This window comes from Erithacus rubecula (genome assembly GCF_903797595.1).
Source record: "Erithacus rubecula genome assembly, chromosome: 17".
Lineage (NCBI taxonomy): Eukaryota > Metazoa > Chordata > Aves > Passeriformes > Muscicapidae > Erithacus > Erithacus rubecula.
The window spans coordinates 4794632-4815253 of NC_136669.1; the positions used below are offsets into that span (position 1 = coordinate 4794632).

The window sequence follows — 20622 nt, forward strand, 5'->3', positions numbered from 1 at the left end:
TCGGAGTAGTGGCGCATGCGCACTGCTGGGGGAGCGGGCTCGGCATGGCCGCAGAGCGCGGGTGACACCAAGCGGCCCCGCGGGGAGCGAAACCCCGGCGGGCGGCGGAGCGGCCCCTGCGAGCGCTCTGCTCCACTGCCGGGCCGGGAGCTTCTGCCCGAGAGCGCCGGGACAACTCCGGGCAGGGCTCAAGCCACCGCGCGCTCCACGGGCACCTTCCCGCGCCTGGAGCGTGCCCGGGCCACGCCCTCTGACCACGCCCCACGTGTCACTGGTCACGCCCCCTTTGCGACACTCGCGGTGCGGCCGGGCCGGCCCGCGGTCGGTGTCGGTCCCGGTCCCGGTGCCGGTGCCCCGGCCATGTGCGACCCCCAGTCCCGGTTCGTAGCCCGCGCCCGCCGCCGCTTCGCCATGACCCGCGAGTGCGCCGCGCTGCTGCCCGGCGTGTGCGCCGCGCTGGCCGACCCGCGGCAGCCCGGCCTCGACGACACCTGCCTGGAGAAGCTGCTGGACTGGTTCCGCAGCCTGACGTGGTTCGGTGAGTGCCAGGGGCTGGTCCGCGGGGAGCGGAGATCCAACACGGAATGGCTGAATGGTTCGGGTTGGAAGGGACTGTCCAGTGCAACCCCTGCCAAGGCAAGCTCACCTGGAGCAGGTGACACGGGAACGGGTGTCCAGGTGGGATGTGAGTGTCTCCACAACTACCTGCGGTGCTGTGACACCTGGAATGCTGTGGGTGAACCCGAATTCATCTGTTCTAGCAGTTCAGCTCAGGGAACCGCTGTAATGAGCAGGAGGTGCTGGCAGTGACTGTTGTTTGCTGGCCTCTCCTGGCAGATCCCACTGTGGAGCTGGTGCAGGACAACCCGTGTCTGCCAGCGCTCATCACCTCCGTGCTGGCCCTGCCGGATCCCAGCCCCGGCATCCTGTCCTTCACCCTGCAGCTGGCCGGGATCCTCGCCTCTTCTGAGAGCCGCTTCCAGCACCTGCAGGTGAGCCAGCCACTCTGCTGTGTCTGCCTCCTCCTGTATGGACAGCCCCTGAAAATGTGCATATTCTGCTTATGCATTGGTGGCTTACATGGAACAGCTCAGCAAAAGTGATGCACAACAAAGACCTACAAACAGCATTCCTGTTCAGTTCTCATGTAAAGCTGCTTCTCACCGTGTGTAGTGCTTCCCATTTTTAGTTCAAAAGAATGTATGGGGTCACACTACTTCACAGCAGTTGCTGCACAGTATTGTATCCCAGGACAGACTAAGAGGTGTGATTTTCCCTCCATAATTTTGGCAGGAAATTTTTGATTCCCTGCGAAAATGAGGGAGCTTTTTAAAGCTGCGCTTTCTGCAACAGGATACATTTTAGTACAAAACCTAAAAGGGAAGTACAAAACCTCAGGGAAGAGACGTGTATAGGTGTACAAAGCAGTCTGATGGAACTGATACACTTAAATTGTCCCTTAGCACCTGAAAACAAAGCAGTTTTGGTTTTGAACACTCCAGTTTGCCCATATATTGCGTTAAATCATGAGATTCTGACGATTACCCATTTTAGCGATGCTTCTATCAAGAGGAGCTTTCACTACAGCACTGACACCCTTGACAGGGCCAGAGCAGCCCCTTTGCTGACTGTTGGCTCTGTGTTGTGCCCTGCCTCAGGAGGAGAAGCTGCTGGGGAGGCTGTTTGGGCAGGAGGGCGCGCGGGGCGGCGCGGCGTGGCAGGAGGCGGCGGTGCGCAGCGCCTGGCTGAAGGGCGTGCACGGCATGCTGCACCACCAGCCTGCCCTGCTCTTCCTCTGCTCCTCGGGTGAGTGCTGCTGGGCTGCCCCTCCCCACACCTGCTGGCATTCCGGGGGCCAAGTGAGCAACGTGGGAGTCTTTGCTTATTTAAGAGTAAAATAAGCCGTTTGTCAAAAACGCCAAACAACCGAAGTCATTGAAAAATGTTGGTTGAGTTTGTTAACTTTTGTTGAATTAGTTATGCATTTGGTTTTTATTCCTAGCACTGAAGTGGTGCTTCTTTTAGAGGGGAAAGAATCCTATAAAATTGCCCTCATAAAATGAAGAGCTATCTGTATTCTGATTTGTAACTCCTGCTAAAGTGTGCCTTTCAGCATGGTTTTAGTGCAGAAAGACTAAGCAGAGGCTTGTTTATCTCTTTGTGCTTGCACACATGTGCAGTCCTCTTGTTGATATGCAGATATGTAAATTCTGCTGTTAACACCAACTTTAGATTCCATGTACAGAGGGGTCTGAAAGACTGGATTGGTGTTAAAGTGCAGCACATGCTGTTGTCCATGTGATGGAAAAGTGGTATTGATACTGCTGTTGATGTTTTTCCTTTGGGTTATGTCCAGAGATAGTACAGGCTCTGTCCATAAATTCACATTGAGTGTGCTGTCAGCTCTCCTAATGTTACTGATGTTATATTGAAGTCTGATCTTGTGTTCCTAAACCCTTGAGGATCTGAAAACAATTTTATTTTCTTATTCAATTTGCTTGTTCTTAAGGGACTGACTGACTTCAAGTAGAGACTATGAAATAAAGTATAAGCAAGCCCCACTAGCACCATTTAAAGCTGTGTGGTAACTGAATTAGAGTCATAAATGGTTGGTTGTTCCTCCAGTGACTTCGTTTTGTTTTCCCACAGGAGCCATGGATGTGATCTTCACTCTGCAAGGGGATCCCAGCCTGTTTGTGGCTTCAGCTGCCAGCCAGCTCCTGGTGCACATGCTCACCTTCTCCCTAGAGTCTGAAACATCAAAAGCTCTCAGTGCCAAGGACTGTGACTGGCCAGCATGTGCCCAGATGATTGTGAGGCACATACAAGAGTCACTGCAGTCCAGCTCTGCCTCTCACATCGAGCAGTCACTGAAGCTGTTGAGCAGTTTGTTTGGCAGTTGTTTTGGCAGTTGTTATGCTGCATGGACTGAAGTCCTTTGGTTAGGCATAGCAAAGCAGATAGAATCCTTTCTGCTGGAGGAGACTGTTCAAGCACAGCCTGTGCTGTCCAATCTTCTGCTTAACGTGGCACGGTAAAGATCTTCTGGCACCTTGGATCTGTTTGCCACCATGGGCTAGCTTACACTTACACTTCTCTCTTCTCAGGTCCCCTGTGTTTTGTGGCACTGAAGGCAACTTCTGGGCATTAGTAACTTCTGCTCTGGAACACTTAACCCCAGTACAAGCAGGTCCTCTGGCAGTGGGACTTTTGAAGCTCTGCAAATGGTAGGACTTAATGCAATGAAATTTCTGCACTAGGCAGGTGTTTCTGCTCCATAATTCCCCTTTAGGTAGTGAAAAAGCAGCAGGAAATCACCAGATGAATACAGCATATGCAGATACTAATTTACAAGCTCACATTCTTGTTCTAAGATAGAAGGACACTCTTTTTGACAAAATATGCCCCTCTCCCAGCCTCCTTACACAGGATCCCACTCTCTATTTGCATAACTTGATAAAGCTGCTTCTAAATTCCAGAGCCATTTCTCCTCTGCTTTCAGTTAGCAAGTGGACCTTGGAAGATGTCTCAGATTGTGATACTGCTTTTGTTGCTGTCATTGCTGGTTTGTTTAAAAGCCTGCATGAAAGTCATTATTCTGCTCAGCATTTGGGGGCAGGTATTTGGGAAGGAATTGAAGTTTACTTGTGCTGGTAACTGCTGTTTCCTCCTTGAAGCCCACAAGATGTCAGGATTCAGGCACTGACTGTTCTGCTTCAGCCAATGGATTGTATTTTGAGAGCAGCATCCCAGCCTCTGGAATGTGCAGGTACAGTTGTGACAGAAAAGTTAGAGGCCAGTCTTTTTGCCAGTATTTTTCATGCCTGGTGCAGACAAAACTGGAGGAAAAAGAGTAGGAGAAGTCAAGGACAGTAGGAGTGTTTGTGATAAATCCTACTGCCAGTTGTATTTGAAGGGATATTCATATGACATCACCTGAATATCTTTGCTAACTTTAAAAATTACAGCCTTTTCTATTCATTGTTGACTTGAGATCTTCCCTTCTTTGGTCCTCTAGGTTTGCTGGATGAGTCTGTCAGTGATCCTGTTGCTGTTGAAAGTCTTCTTTCCTCCAAGGCATCTTGTGCTGGTCTCCTGTGTCAGACCCTTGCTCACCTGGAGAAGCTGCTCTCTCTGGTAACATTCAGAGAGGGGAAGAAAGCCTGGGAATCAAAGTGGTCCTTGAAAGATAGTATTGAGATGGTGGCAGACTTTTGCAGTAGAACATAACTGAATGTGGAGAGGAGTTGGCAGTGAGGGTTTCCATAGTTTAAGGAACTTCAGCACAATAGTCTCTAAATAGGAAAACAAAGAGATACTGAGACTCTTAAAGAGGGACTGCACTGAAGTTTTGAATTTGTCTTGATGAGCTTTGTTACTTACTTGTAGTGCAATTATTGATCCTAAGAAGAAACACAAATTGAACTGCTTTCCCAGGCAGTGAGAAGAATCTCCTTCCATCTGTGCAATAGCTGTTGGAAGAGAGGAAGATAATTTATTTGTAGTTATTGACATTGTGGTACTCTAAGAACCCACTAAAAGTTGCACTTTATGCTGCCTTCTGACCTAAAATTGTTCTGTACTTGAGACTGTTGCTGGAAACTCTTTTCTTTCTCACCCATTAGAAACATTTAAAAGTGGATTTACCCTGTGTGTCTTTGCTGCACTCTCTCATGACAATACTGCAATTCTGCAATGGCTTCCTGAGCCCAACTTCTCCTCTGGGAAGCACAATAAGTCGGAATTTGATCAATTGCTTCAGAGTGCAAAAGTCAGCTCTTGATGTCCTTGCAGCACTCTCAGAGAAAAAAGGTGACTTAATCTTTGCTTTCTTATCCAAAACAGTTTTACAGTTCTGTGTCTTTCTGTATTTCAGCAGGGATTTGGCTGCTCCATCTCTCAGTACTGGTCCTCTGGGTTTGTTTTTCTGTTTCAGACTGTGACACACTCACAGGAAGTCTATTTGATGTCCTTCTGGCATATCTGCAGAGTCCAAACACCAGCCCTACTGTGAGTACAGAACTAGGGAGAGATCCAAGGCTATTAGCTTACCCCAGTGGGGTGTGATTCTGAGAAAGGGTCTGACTGCAGTTGTTTCTTAGCACACTTTGTGTTAGAATATGTATGACACTGTCTTGTTCTGAGTGGCTTGCAGAAAATAACTAAAATTGTCAAGAGCAATAACTGACCAGTACACTGAGTTCTTGAGGAGACAGGAGCCATCATGTCTAAGAGCATCACTGTCATACTTAACTTGACATGGTCATGAAGCACTGAATTCTTTTTATTATGGGGATTTGGTTTTTTGCTGTGTTTTGTTTGAATTACTCTGATGGCTGCTGCAGATCCAAAGCTAAAGGTACTAGAACTTAGTAATACTAAGCTGAACACAGGGGTTTTCTAGGTGTTTGATAGAAATTATATTTAAGCTCCATTTATTTGTGGCTGGCTTCTTAATAAGGAGGCAAATGTACTTGTTTACTCTCAGAATTTTTCAGTAAATTTGAGGCTAAAATACATTTTACCTTTAAAGGCATAAAGGCAACACTGTCTCCTCCTGTAGTAAAGTCGATCTGCTTTACATTGTTTCAGGTTCTAAAAAAAACCTTTCAAGCTACATCCAAGTGGTTGGTGCACTTGAAGGAACTGTCCTCCTCCAACAGTCAGCAGCAGCAAACTGAGAAAATTTTGGAAGGTAACAAAGCTGTTCCAACTGGGACAAACAGTGGCACACATGAAATCTGCTCCTGCCTACCTTTCCTGCTCAAAACACTGGATTCACTTGTTCAAAATTATGTTGAATTTAAGTTTAGTTGCCCAAATAGTGCTTTGCAGAACTCTGGGAGAAGCACAGAGCAGCAGCAAAAGGGATTGTATCAGATTAAATGATGTAGAGGTTGTACAGTGAGTGCTTCAGTAAGGCTTGTTGCCTTTCATGTCCATTCAGGTTTGTCACTTACCTTTTACAGATGTGTTTCTGGTGCTGCAGAAACGTTTGTGCAGTCCTTGCTGGGAAGTCAGAGATTCTTCCCTGGAGTTCCTCACCTCCATGGTTAAGTGCTTGAGAGGTAGGTGCAAAGATTTACCAGTTCAGATTTGAGGAGTGTTTGTTTTGATGCTGTGAGATTCAGGCTGGTGAAGCATCTTCTGACCTGTAACTGGAGGGCTGAGAAAAGAAAGAAGTGTTGAGATTTTGCTCTTAGATCATTATCAAAATCTGACAAAAATATTAATAAACTTACCCTGCTTTTTCTGTTGAACTCAGATTGCTGTAACTGCCTTAATGGCAGTTTTGGTGAGTTAAACTGAGGAGTGTTGAGACATATCTGTCAAGGAGACACTGCTTGATGGCAAATAATACTTTCTGTTTTTCAGTTTGCTCTGCACTGGAGTCTGGTTTCTTTCAGCAGGCTGGGGGCTGGGCTTTAGGAGGCCTAAAAGCCTAGACATGCTTTATATGCTTGGGATTAATTACTGATTTTCTACTTTACTGATAGCTCAGGCTTTGCAGCAGGTAGCACTGAGGCAATGCTGATTTTCCTACAGTAGCTCTGCAGTGTTGGAAGGGAGGGGAATGTTGTCTGCTGCTCTTGTCCCCAGGTCACAAAGGATTTTTCCAGCACGCTCAGCTGCATTAGCACTTTACCCTGCAGCCCCTCTCAGTGCTTCAGTTACTTTTGTTTTCTCTGTCATATGCCTAACAACAGGAAAGCAAGACTATTTTTTCTTATTTTAAACAAAGGCATGAATTTGATGAGGCTGGAACCATGTCCCCACTTGCCCGCAGAAAGTTTTTTCTTGCTGCTGAAGCAACTCTAAGTGCAATTTTCCAAGTTCCAGTGTCTGTCAGGGCTTGACTAAAAGCTGCTGGGAGAGGGGGAGCCTGACACAGAACATCTGCCTGGTCCTTGCATGGCTTCTCTCTCCAGAACTGTCCCTGCAGGCAGTGACAATCCTTGTATGAGGCAAAGGACTGTTTGTATTGAAACAACTTCATGCTCAGAGGGAATAAACTCCCACTTCTTTGGATTGCTGTCTTGTTTACAGAGCAGAATGAGTTCAGGCAGTGTCTCCTGTCCTCAGAGGTGCTGAGGCTCACAGAAAACCTGCTGGAGGACCCGGAGAGTTACGTGCGAGCGAGCGCCGTGACCGCGCTGGGACACCTGGCCCTCATCACTTGCTTTGCTCCAGAGTGCCCTGCCACAGGCAGTCAGTACAACAAAGAGGTAGGATAACCTTTCCTGCACCAGCAGAATTCCCATCACTTCACTGCTGTACTGCTTAATAACTTTCTTCACAAGTTATCTGCTCATGCAGGCAGATTGCTCAACTTGCAATGGCAAGATTTTTCACCTCTGCTCTTCTTGTTTCTTTGTGTGTTCCTCCCCTCACCATGCTTTCTCTTGTCTTTTTGCACCTAGAGCATTGTAGCAAAACTTCAGGAAATCTTGTCAGCAGACTCAGAGGGCTTTCCAAGGAGGGCTGTGATCAGCATCTTCACCAAGTGGCTGAGAGAAGGCTGCACAGGTCGGCTGGAAGATACAGAGCAGTTTGTCTCTAGAGCCATCCAGACTGTGGAGCACGACTTAGACTGGGAAGTCAGACTTGGTGGTTTGGAGCTGGTTGAAGTTTTCTGTAGTCAGACCATTTGCCAGCTTGCCCAGTGTCCCTATGCTCCTGTCTCCTCTGCAGTCACAAGTTCCACCCCTCAGAAGGAGCTGCTGCAGGTGTTTTGTCGAGCAAAGGTGTTTGGGTTTTTGTTTGGAGCTTTGTGTGACTGTGACAAACCCGTGGGACAGAGAGCCTGTGATGTGCTGGTTGGCTTGAGAGGTCATTTCTACCCCATGAGTACTTTGGAGAATCCACAAGAGGTTGAAGATTCACCTGCAGGACGTGGCATTGCCTGGTTACAGAGGACACTAAGACAGGGTTCTCTGGCTCAGAACTTCCCCACAGATGGTGGTTGTGGGGTGGATTTCCAGGATCCAGAGAGCATGATGTTAGCTTTGGGTGCAATAGACTTACTGGAGCTGCATGATGAGCTAAATAAAAGTAGTGACCATGTGGAAGAAAGCCCTCAGTCCCTCTTACAGGACATCCTTGCTACTGTGGGGACCATAGAGGATAATGAAGTTGACTGTTACTGAGTACAGCTTTTGCTCTGAGGGAGCAGTGCTTAAGTAGCTTTCTTCTGGAGGAGAAGGATGGTTTTGTAAGCTGTTAAATGGGTCAGAAAATCTTTGCTTTAATACTGATGATTTTTTTTGTTAAAAAGTGTCATTTCCAATAAACTATTATTGCTTTTTCAAAGTAAAAACATTAAGAATAGCATTTGTTCTTTTTTTTATGTTGTTGTCTTTTAAGAAAGCAGCAGACCATGCCTACATAAGGAAGCATTTTAAAAAAACAAAAGAGTGACTGAAAACAAGCTGTTGCAGGCTCCTTTTAGAGCCAGAGTAGCTAAAGCTGATGGAGACTGGTTTTAAGGGACACTTGTTTTGACCTTTCTGTATTTATTCTAAAAACACAACTCTCAGCTTCCCTTGTGCATTTTGAGGTCTAGAGCAGAAGGTGGCATTTAAAGAATCAAAAGCTGATCATCCTTAGCATTACAGATTTTCTCTATAGATCACAGACTTGTTTGATCTCAGCAGTGACACCAACATGCTGACTTTGGTTTTAATTGAAGCCAGAAGCAAGTCCATTTTGATGATTTTTTTTCAAGTACTGCTATTTTCCATTCCTGAAGTGCTCAGACAGTTTCTAACTTTTGAGAGAAACTTACACTTAAAGCTTTTTCAAGATGAGTTTGATCTTTCATTAGCTTTGGTAACAATTAGAAACCAGCAGACATAATGTGAATGGCAACATGATTTTCTGAGAAAAAAATGGCCAGTTTTGTAAAAACTTGAGGAAGAGTGCAGTTTGCAACTTGCTGCAGTATCTTGCTAAAAAATCTCTTTGCAACCTTGGAAAAGCCCCAAACCAAACAGCACCTTTAGCAGTAGATCAAACCTGGTGGGTTATTTCCTAGCACTGAGGTGTTACTGAGCATCCTTTATCCTCCTGGATAAAAGAGAGGCAGGAACATGACACTGATTTTAGGGCAGTGGAGGCTGAAGCATCTAAAGCAGTGAAAGGAGTTGTGCAGTCTGCTCCCTGCAGCAGTGCAATGGACTGAGATGTGGTTTGGATCTCTTGCTGCTGAGGCTGAAGGTTTCCTCTGTGCCTTTTGAGGAAAGCAGCACACTTGGCTATTGCTCTGTGCACAGCTTTATGTGTGACAGAGCCCTTGGGTTTTGTACCAGCAGCTGTTTTTAGGAGAGAATAGCTCTGCTGCTGACACACAATTCTACTTGAGTTGGATCTACACCTGGCAAAAGACAGAAAATACAAAAATTCAGGCCTTTTCCTGCCACTGTGTTCATGTCAGAAATGGAAAGGGTTAATGAGAGAGCAGGGATGTGCTTTTAAAGAAGTGTGGTGTGTTTGTGGAGCTGCAGCAGCTCTGTCTATGGAAGGCACTGCAGTTCCAAAAGCAGCATTGTGTGTTGGCAGTAGGTCAGCTGTGCTCCAGCAGAGGAGGAGCAGGTTGCTGGGTGAGCACCTCCCTCCTGTTCAGCACTGGAATTCTTGTCATTTCAGGGCTGTGCAGTTCAGGAGACTCCAAGGAGTTATTCAGATATCAGCAAATTGAAAAAGTGAGTTGTTACAGAAGGAAAACTCACTGCTTATTACCAAGGTCTCCCAACTCCCAGACCTATTAATTTTTTATGGAACTCTCTTTTCTTTTTAATCAGCTGGGGTGAGGGTGATATGTTTGTAGCATTTGCCTAATTGCAGTCCAAAATCGTGTTTATATACTTTTACACTAAAAAACAAATGTACAACAAGCTTATCTTTAGAAGGGGTATTAAGGAGTTGGTTCCTCTCTCATTAAAAACAGGTCTCTACCTCCAGCAAGTCTGGGACAGTGCTGACTCTGTGTTTCTGTCCTGTCTGAGCTTCCTGCTTTGCCTTTTTTTTTCTCTGCTGCTCCAGTGACAGTGGTGCTGGCACTCACTGCCACCCTGCACCTGATAACTGGGAGATACTGGAAGGGTCATGGACATCTGAGCAATGTGTGGGACTAAAAACCAAAAAACTCCACAATTCTTTCTACAGAAAACAATTTTTGAGCTGGAAATTTAGCTCCCAGGTTTATGAACACACCAACAGCTGCTGATGTGGATCACCCCTCGAGCTGGGACACCCTCTCTAGGATGGGATCCTCTCTATGATCCCATCTCCACGCATTTGAGGACTCATATAAGCCATACCCCACTTGCTTACACTCACAACTTATTTAAACTCACTTCTTACCTACCCAGGCTTTTTTTGCACCTCCACAAGATGCTCATCCCAGCCACAGAGCTTCCTGCTGGGTTAAGGATTGCACTCAGTGCCAAGTCTTGCCAGGGAGCTGTGGTCCTGCTGCACTGGGGGGAGGCTTGGCTCCCAAGGAACCAGCCCTGAGCAGCTCTGGCTGCCCCCAGATGCATCCTGAGCACTCCCTTCAGCATTGCCATTGTCATTTCACCACTTCACAGCACAACAGCAGCTGTGCCTCCAGAAACTGCCACCAGCTCACTGCCACACTGCAGAGAAGGAGGGGAGTGCCTGGCCGGCTGTTATGGACATTTTTGGGATGGATTTCTCTGGGAACTCCAGCGTTCATCCCACCAGAGCTGTAGCTGTGCTTGGTTCCTGCAGGAGGCAGGCACCACTGCCAGTATTTCCAGCACCACAGAGCTGAGTCTGGCAGAGGCTGAGGGCAGACATGGCCCTCAATGCAAGGGGACACCAGGCTCAGGATGAGCTTTGTTTTTAAGCAGGCTGTGAATAGCCTGTAGGAAAAATACAAGTGGTATTGACAAAAAAAATCACAGATTTAAAAAAAATGTATCTCTGGTGGGTGGTGCTGTGAAAGAAGAAAATTTCAAAGCTCATTTTAGCTCTTTAGCTGCACAGGGGAATGTTAAGTTGTGCTGTCTGATCTGTACTCAGGTAGGAAGTTCCTAGAGTTGCTTTCAACACATTTCAACAAAGCTCTGAAGAGTGGATTTATCCTTTAACTGCTCAGGCTCAGACACTGGAGAGAATAAGCATCTTTGGCTCAGCCCTACTAGCAATGGCTTTATGAAAGCTGCCAAAGGAATGGCTGTTAATTTTCTGGTTTAATACACTAGACATTTACAATACAAAGAATATTCTTTGCCTAATTACACTAATTGCACAACTTAGTAAAAAATGAGCCATAAATGTCTAGAGCTGTTGCTTCAGCTTAGATATACGTGATCTGTGATTACAGATCAATTTGTGCACATCTATGCAATTCCTTCTGTCCCCCTCTGATAAAATCTGCTCTACCTTTCAATACATATTCATCAAGGCTTCTAAAAACTGGTGTGCATTAGAGAGGAACTTGTCAAAAAGCTTCACTGCAGAAGATCTCAGCAATTTACAGTGGAAAGGTGTCCCAGTAGCAGCAGCTCTGTGGTCTGTGCCATTTCCCCTTGGAGCAGTGAGTTTTATCTGCTGCTGAGAGACAAAGCACCACTTCAGCAGGGCCAGAGCTCAGCCCTGCTGCTCCAGAGGCAGAACAGGTCCTGCCTTTAACCTTGGAGCCAGCAAACAGAGAAATGAGATTTGGAGGAGCAGTGTGTTCGTCTGGACAAGGCAGAGCAGAGCTGAGGGTGTGCAACTGCAAGGAAACACATCCTGGGGTTTTCCTAAATCCCCCCCAGTGGAAGGGGGATGAGCAGCCCCCACCAAGGGTCCCTGCAGAGCTACAGGTGCAATTATACAACAACTTCATTAGAAGAAATTGAAGAAAATAGTGTTTCTATCTGTGGCACCAGTACCCACTCTCTGTTCAGAGCACACCAGCTGAAAGTGTTTATTTACATAATAATGACAATACAACAGGCTGCAAAGATACTTTTCACACCTCTGTCTCCAAAACAAACCCATCCAAACCAAGTTACTCCCCATTTGCCTGGTTGTTAACTTCCATGCCAGGCAGGAACCCAATTGTCCAGCACAGAGGGTGCATCCACCTCTTTTTTAATTTCTTGTTAGATCAGATCAGACCAGGTTAAACCACCATCTTAACCAGTAGAGTGTTACTGTGTGAACTGTAGGTCTGACCCATTTCTCTCATTGTCAATGCAAGATAGGTGGGAATTACCCTTAAGAGAGCTTCAATCTACAGTTCTCCCATCTCATTGTCCTTCACTCCCCATTCCCAGTCTCCACTGAGCCCTTACTGCCCGAGCTCTCAGGCTGGGTCAGCAGGAGGGAGCAGGGCTCTGGTGCTGCTGTGTCAGAGACATCCAGGCTTGCCCAGGCTGGTCCCTCCCTCCTGCCCCAGAGCTTTGGCCTCAGTGCAGCTCTGGCAGATGGTGAATGCAGGCTGTACATCTTGAAACATGACTTGGCCCAGCCAAACCAGCTCCTGAACAAGCCCTTATTAAGCTGCATCAGCCACCACACATGAAATCTGATTTAGCCCTTATAGGCTGGGGCACAGGTGAGTCCTACAACCCATCACTCTTGATAACAAACACCTTGGATGGGACTGATCTCGTGGTTACAACTCTCATTATGTGCCAACCACAAAAAAGCCCCAGTTAAAACACAAATGGCAGTGGTTGCTAAGTGACAGCATCCATCACAGCCCTGAGACAAACAGCTGTGGCTGCACAGCAATCCTATCTTGTCCATCTCATTGAGGATAAAAATGCTGTTTTCATTACTGTCTAGTAATCTTAACTTTGACCCAACAGAGTATTTTGTGCTTTATGTTCTGACAAAGAGCCCTGTGAAAACAAGGCTAAATCTTCCACTGAAAGCAGTTGAAGTGAATTTGGTTCAAAATACCTTTAATATTGCATGTTCCTTCAACATATTTTCTTCCCAGTGAAGTAGTGCATAAGACAACACAGCTTTCTCACATAAATGGCCCATTTCTGAAAACAGAGAGCAGTGACAGTATTTTCAGTGAAGGAGGTCATGTGAAACAACAACAACAAAATCAACAAAAACTCCCCCTTGTCGGCTTCTAAAGGGAACTTGTGTGCTTTGTTCAACACTGAAGCTTTCTGCAATATTTGGAAAAGACTATAAGATTTCAGGGCTGTAAACAATATTTATCCTCATAAATAAAGTATTTAAACTCTAAATTTAAAATTATGTGAAATGATGGTTCAGGAGTCTGAGAACCAGCAAGGCACAAAGGAGTCACTTGCTCCAGGGAAAGCAGTGGTGGGAGCAAGGCACTTGAGCACTATTTAACCTGGGTGAAAACCCCCAGAGACTCTAATTAGTACATCTGGCAGATGAATGCAGGTTATTTAGGTTAAAAAGGAGGAAAAGCAGCTCTGGGCCAGCACACCAGGCACTGCACACCCTGCCCAGGTCCTGCTGCCAGCGCTGAGCTCTGTGCCCAAAGCCCCTGGCCACAGCTCCTGACCACAGCCACCCCGAGCTGGGCTCTCAGAGGCTACTCTGCTAATCATGCCCTTCCCTAATTAATCCTCTTCTGCTCCATCCATGGAAGCCTCAATTTCCAGTGCCAGCAGTAACAGATCCTGCCACAGCTCCAAGAACACACGAGTTGCCAGAGCGAAGCTCACCCATGTGGATAAAGCCAAGCTGACTGCTGCCTTTGGTCACTATCTCCATGTCAGCATAGTAAACACTTCTGTTTTGCACATTGCACCAGAGTAAAATGGGATTTATTTTTCCCCTCTATATTTTATCTGGAAACTGAGCACTTTTCCTGGCTGTTCTCATCACTTCACCACAACTCAAGAACACAAGAGTGCCTTGCCCCGGTGTTAAACCCCTGTGTCTCTGTTCTCCAAATCCTGCAGCACAGGGTGAATATTGCAGTGCAGACAAAGCTCTGCCTCTCTCCAGCAGCATTAAATCAGGCAGCTCCAAGGTGCAGAGTGGCTGGCTGCATGAAAGGCACGTTCTCCACGTGTGCTGGCAGGCACAGCTCAGCCTCCCTGCCACCACAGACGTGGCATCAGGAGGGCATGAAAAGAGAAGCCTCCTGTCACCCTAATTCCTGTTGAGAACTTCTGCCCCGTAGGGATCAGCCTTGCCTTCCTCTCTAGTTTGGGAGCATCTTCTCCGCCCTTTATTTATTCCAGCGAGATCAAAGATTCATCTCCATGGAAACGTGTGAGCTCAAAGAGTTTCTGCACTACAGCCTTTGCATCCTGCACGTAGGGTTTGGCACTGCTTGTTTGAAACAGAAGCTTTGGTATGATCAGCAGCCAGGCCTCTCCAGAAATGGTCTGATGAGCAATAATCAATAACCTGAGCAGTGTGGGTATGTGTGTCACCAAAACACACAGCAGGGTGGAAGTGCCATTCCACTCTGGAATCTCATGAAGAGCACATGAGGGACACTGACATGACAGCTCTCCAGTAGCTGGCACTTTGTCCCCATATGTAGGACTCCCAGGAGACCAGAGCTGCTGGAGCCCATCACTGCCCACCCTATGCTGCAGCTCATGTTTTAGAGGAGGCGGCTGCAAAGCTGCTTGGATTTACCCAAAGGAAACAGCAAGTGGCCCAGCACCCAGCCCAGCAAAGAGCTCATGAATTCTGCATTCAAACTGCTGCCTCTGGGCCAGCAGTGGCTGGGGCACTGGGTCTGTGTCATTCCGGTGATTTCCCTTCCAGTAGCTCTGAGCTCCAATTGCTCCAGCACAGTCACTCCTATAACTTGTTCTCAGGAGAGGGAAAATAAAAAAAAAAAATTGAATAAAACAGACATGTTTAATGCTATTTTTGTTCCCTTTTCAGCTCACCACATGGCCACACAAACTGTTAAACTGTTGTTCTGGGGGCAAGAGCAACCAGCCAGGAGGAAAACTATTCAGACATCCATGGCAGCTGCTGCTGACAGAAAGGGGCCGTGGAGCTGCAGCCTCATAGGAAATCCTGAATTCTACTTAACTCTCACGTGAAGAAAAGGAGGACAAAAAGGAGTGAAACAGAACTCATTTACAATACTCACGTTTTCACAAGCATGTCCTAGTAAGGGTAGGCAGGGAGTGGAGAGCACGTGGGGCTGCATTTGCACTGGAGCAGAGCTAATAGCATCCACCTGGAGAGCATCAGCCAGCACCTGGGGCAGGAGGAAACCCCTTCTCCCAGCACTGCTGGGGGCACAGATTCTGCTCTGGAGGAAGTCAGACTGCACCCCACTGCTTGAGGCACAGCAGAGCCCCAAGTTGCCCATATACAAGCAGGATGTGATTTTTATAATCATATTAAAAAAATTCAGAATAGCAACTGTGCAGAGAGCAATCCAGCTGCCAGCATTTAGCCTTATCCTGGGGCACAGGCAGAATATGCCAGCCATGAATTAATACTGCATAAGCTGCACCATGCTGAGCTTCATGGCTTAATTATGAAAGAGAAAGCAATAATCAAGGGATCTGTAAGGCTAATAAATGTTCTGAGAACACCAAATGTGACACAAGAGCAGCAGCCAGTGCGACAGGACATGAATGCATTCAAAAAGCACATGAATCACACCCTGTGTATTAACTCACACTTGGGTTCCAGTGGCAGCTCTTGGCCTTTGGCTGCCTTTGGAGCATCACCAGGAGCAAGCAGATCCTCACCCAGCCCGGAGCAAACTGGGCTGTGGTCAGTTCCTGAGCCAAAAATCACAGCCCTGCACAGCCCAGTGAGACACAGGGATGAGCTCTGGCTCCAGCCCCTGCAGCCCTGTGCTCCTCTGCTCCTGTGGTTTGGTGCCCACACCTGTCCTGGCAGCCAGAGCACTCCGGGGCAGTGATGTGTCCACCTGGCAAAGGGGGAAAATCAGGTAAATTCTGCAGCAAAATACTTGAAAATGCTTCAGTTTCTCAGTGCCTCCAACTATCTCTGCTCTCCATCTCGTGTTTCATCTCACTGCAGTGTTTTAATTAGGCAGACAGAGCGTTGCAGGGCTCTGCCTCTCAGTCACAGACCTCTCTCCTTCTGTGGGGAGAGACTCTTTCAGGTTACTGACCATGTGAAACTTGATGCCTCTACATCTGAGGGAAAACTCAGGGAAAAATCTGATAAACCTTAAAACTGGTGTGCCACCAAAAACCTCTCCACCTTGATTGTGACACAGCAGTCCCCAAATTCCTGTAGACTGAGATGCCAATGCAGGACACGACCCAGCCCTGAACTGTTGACATCAGCTAGACACTCCCTGAGCTGAAACACTGCAGGACCCAGTGCCAGACAGGGCTGCATATAAAGAAACTTGAAATGCTCCCAAACATCCATTTCTGCCCAATAATTTATTGGACTCAGAAAATCTCCTATCTGCAAATGTCTCATCCTCTAGCTCTCTACAAAGGGCTGCTCTTCACAGTTCTCTGCCCAAAGATCTATTATCAAAGATTTATTTCAAAAGAAATAGCTGCCCTTCTTCCCTTACTAATATTCCCAAATTTATCTATGTCCTACTTAACACCTCCTCTGAAACCAGGAAGCAAAAAGCTATTTCTGCTGGACTCAATAAGTGGACTCTGCTGAATCCCAGGGAACACACAGACCAAATACCAGGCTGAGTTTAAATCCTGGGATGGATTGCTCAGGCTGCAGCCTCCTCCTTCCTCAGTATTCCTAAAGCCTAATCAGGAGCCAAGAGGAAGGCAATTGTGAAAATAGATAAATATATAATAAATAAATAATCATTCTGTATATTCCCCAAATCTTCTAAGCCAGGCCAAATTTGTAAACTGAAATTGCATTTTCCTGGCTATAAAAATATATATCTGCCCCCTCTTCTGCCTCTGCAGCCATCTGGGGACCTGAAGTCATGCTTCCCCATGGGAATGAATCATGGAGCAGCCACACTGACTTCCTGCAGAGCGACACAAAATCAGTGGCAAAAAGTGAAGAAGACCCTTACATTTTCCTGAGATTGGCACAAAACAGACTTGGACCAGCTACACGTGTGGGCTGATGTCTCAAGAGTCTCCAACTCCAGTCAAAACTCTCAGCTCTGAATAAGCCCACAGTATTAGAAGCTGCCCAGATGCACATGAAGCCTGATCTAGCAACTTATTTGCAAATAAATGGCTCCTTTCATCCACCCACAGATCTTCTGTCCAGTGTTTTCATCTTCACTGCAGAGCTGTTTTCTTTTTCTCTCTCTTATCTTCTCCTCCAGCATCAGCTGTAGCAGCAGATTGCACTCACTAATCAAAGAGGGGCTGGGCTCTCTGTTTGCTCCTTGAAGTCTGTGGCACTACAGTAACACCAGCCAAACATTTGTTTTCATTAAAGCTCCTCCCTGAGCTGCCAACAGAGCCTGGACTGTGCCAGGACACAGCAGAGAGGGACAGTTTTGCTGGTCTGGCTCTGCCTTAGGGACATTGATGCTCCCACTCCATCACCTACCAGAAGGTTCCTGCTGCTCTCTGCTTCTCTTCTGCCACCTCCTGTAGAGGGAAGGAAGCTGTCCTTCACTGCTGCCATCCCAGCTGCCTCAAGGCAATCCTGGAAATCCACGAGTGCCACACTCAGGGCTGCTCACCCACACCTCCATGAGGTTTGTCCATAGGGGTTTTAGGGAAGGGTGATGGATGGGGCACTAGGCAGCATCACAGGGCATGTCCTGGCACAGGGATGGCACTGCCCAATGCAGGACAGCAGCTGGGCAAAGGAGGGGCCTTTCCTCAGCACCAGCACAATGCACTGCATTTTCATGGTATCTGTGGAGGAGACAAGGAACATTTCATCCCCCTTCCACACCCTCTGATATGTGGAAGGAAGCCAGATCGACTGATTCAGTGAGGAAGCAAAAACCTCCTATAGTGTTGTCAGATGAGGTCCCTCAGACTCTCCAGGTGCAGGTGAAACCCTACTTTAATAAGGATTTCCAGAGGGAAATTCAGAAAAATGAGGATTTCTCCTCATCTCCTGCCTCAGACCCTCTACCAGAACCACACCACCAGACCTTCAGCTTGCAAAGGCAGCAAACCTGACCCCAGACAGGTCAGTGTTACATCCTCCCAGAACCTCCCCGATGGGAACTCTCAATCTCCTGTGCAAACCAGTCAGTCCTGCTTCTCTCCTCTCCATCACCATTAACATGTAGATCCCACCCTTTGGTTTTGAGCCTGTTCCTCCTAGCAAATTTTGTACTCTACTCATTCCCACAGGAGCAGCTACTCTTTTTGTGTGTGTGAGGGATTCCCTAATTCTCCTTCTTGTGCACAGCAGTCTGAAGGTGAGACAGATATGGCAGCAATCGTTTTAGGACCAACATCAAAGTAATTCCTGCTAGTCCTATAGTGCTGCCTAAATGTAGGTCAGGGTTTTTTTACTGACCAGCAAAGAGACAACACAAGCTGAACCCACTTTGCTCTGTCTGGGCTGCTCTAAGGTCCAAACTTCAGAAAGTTTGCTTGTATCCATTTATGCTTTGTGGTAGCAGCACAAACTGAAATTAGGAGCACCATCCAGGAGGGGTTTAGAAATCCATGCCAACAGCACAGCCTTCAATTAATTTCCTAAAATCAAGGCAGGGCCACAAAGTCACCTCTTCACTTCTCAGAGCAGAGACCACCACATTTCACCCCATCCTTGCTCTGCTGAACACAGGAACATGTGCTTGGCTGAAGCCCACTTGGGGAAAGGCATCTTATCTTGAATAGAAAATACTATCACATGGGAAGACTTTCACTTTGCTCAGTAATTTGTTCCAGCAGCTAATCAACTTCATTCTTTAAAAAATTAATGCCTATTTTCTCATTTCAATTAGTCTGGCTGCAGCCTGCAGCTGTGGGTTTGGGCTGTCTCTTCTTTCTGGCTTGCACAGCTCGTGGGTACCTGCCTTTTCTCCCCATTGAGCTATTTGTGTATCAATACAACTTTCTTCAGCTAAATAGCTACAGTTGCCTAGATTCCAGTCTCAGGCAGGAGTTTTGGGAGTTTTCCCATTCTGCTTCTCCCTGAGGATGTGCTCCCCATGAAGTTTCCAGCACTCACCTGCCCAAGGCACGTGCCCCCATATTTTACATCCTCCTGTTGGAGGAGACGGGTTGTAGCCACTCCAGGAAACACAGCTCTGCACAAACAGCTGATTTCAGAGCAGAGTGGTGGCTGCTGCTGATCACTGCAGATAAAGGGCACTTGTGGTGAGCACCACGTCTGTGCTGTGACCAGCTGCTGAGTGCAGCTGTCCCGGTGCCCTCCTGCTCCCTCCATGGCCCCAAATCCCCAGTCCTCTGATTTACTGCTCTCTCCAACTCCTGGTTGTCTTTTCATCTGAGTTTTGACCACCTCCTGCTCCCTTTTCTCTTCCTTTTCTACTGATCTTGTCTTAATAAAACCACTTGCCTCCTTCCTCATCACTTGTCTGTCCCTGCCTCCATCTCCCTCACTGCCAGCTCTGGGCAAGGACTGCCCACCTGCTCCTGTGCCTGCCCAGCATAAAAGCATCATTATGAGAACATTTAACAACAACACCAGTCCTGTTTACCTGTGCTGGTCAGTCAGTGGGCTGGCAGCTAAGTCAACTATTACTTATTAAGTTTACAATAGGTTTATAAAAAAAAAAAAAAAGAGCATTTTGGGAGCAGACTGTATCAGTGTGTCTGGTTTTCCAGTTCACAGTTTCCCTCATGTAGGAGCTGACTCTTTGAGGCTTGTTATGGTTTTAAACATGTTGATGGTGCACTCAGAGCAACTCATAAATACATAATTTAAGTAATTAATACAAATAAAATCTCATTACAAGCAGCAACCAATTAAAACAGCGCAGAGGGCATCTCCTGTGTTTTGGGTTACAACTGAAGTGGAAGAAGATGCTATTGTAAGGCCTCAGGATTCCCTCCTGCCCTTCTCACAGGCTGAATCTCAGCAAGGTTTCCCACAAGGAAGATTCATGAGCAGCCTCTGCTGCCAGGAGAAGCTGCTGCTTTGCCTTGGCCTGATTATGAGAGCAGCAAATTAGGGCAATTTTTCACCAGTGATGCTGCCAGTGCCTTCAGAGCAATGCAGGTCCCAGGCACGCAGGCTGCAGCAGGGATGGTCTCATCCTGGTGCTTGCTAATCCTGCAGCATGGCATGAGGTCATCTGCCCATTCACTTGGCCACCACAGGTCCAGCAGGAGTTCTGCTGGCCCTTGCAGGGCCCATGGTTGTGCTGGGTGTGCAGATGGTGTTTGGGCTGCCAGCGCTGCTACAGCTCCTGAGGCTGTAAAATACATTTTTTTTTTATAATTTCCGTTTATGTCACTTAGGGACATGCTTGGGTCCCAGCCAGGGTATTCCTTTTTCCTCCCATCCAGGGATGGCAGAAATGAGGGATCAAAGCACCGAAGAGGATCAAAACATGAAAGGCAGATAAATGAACCCATGAAGAAATGGGAACAGAGATCCACTACTTTCATGTAATTAACCTTTCCAAGAACAGATAATATTCCCGAATTAAAGGACATCCTGGGACACAGAGATGCATCCGGGTCATGTGGGAGCGAGGCATCAAGGCGAATGCAAACACGGCTGGCAGGGCGGGGATGGCACCAGCCACCGGCACAACCAGTC

At 47.1% G+C, this 20622-nt stretch overlaps 1 protein-coding gene across 1 annotated transcript; it reads left to right on the plus strand.

Moving 5' to 3' along the window:
* Positions 1-265: 265 nt before the first annotated feature.
* On the plus strand, positions 266-8331 carry BRAT1 (BRCA1 associated ATM activator 1). The gene is made up of 13 exons (XM_079320409.1): positions 266-538; positions 838-992; positions 1659-1806; positions 2650-3034; positions 3108-3227; positions 3678-3769; positions 4019-4137; positions 4626-4812; positions 4937-5010; positions 5593-5695; positions 5970-6068; positions 7048-7226; positions 7422-8331. The coding sequence occupies exons 1-13, from the start codon at positions 361-363 to the stop codon at positions 8145-8147; spliced, it is 2565 nt and encodes an 854-aa protein (XP_079176535.1). The 5' UTR covers positions 266-360; the 3' UTR covers positions 8148-8331.
* The last annotated feature ends 12291 nt before the right edge of the window (positions 8332-20622 follow it).

Bases quoted from the DNA above. Each gene is read 5' to 3' on its own strand.
- BRAT1 (XM_079320409.1), top strand. From the start codon at position 361: ATGTGCGACCCCCAGTCCCGGTTCGTAGCCCGCGCCCGCCGCCGCTTC. The intron at 993-1,658 runs GTGAGCCAGCCA...GCCCTGCCTCAG, and splicing joins GCCGCTTCCAGCACCTGCAG to GAGGAGAAGCTGCTGGGGAG. The intron at 5,696-5,969 runs GTAACAAAGCTG...TACCTTTTACAG, and splicing joins AACTGAGAAAATTTTGGAAG to ATGTGTTTCTGGTGCTGCAG.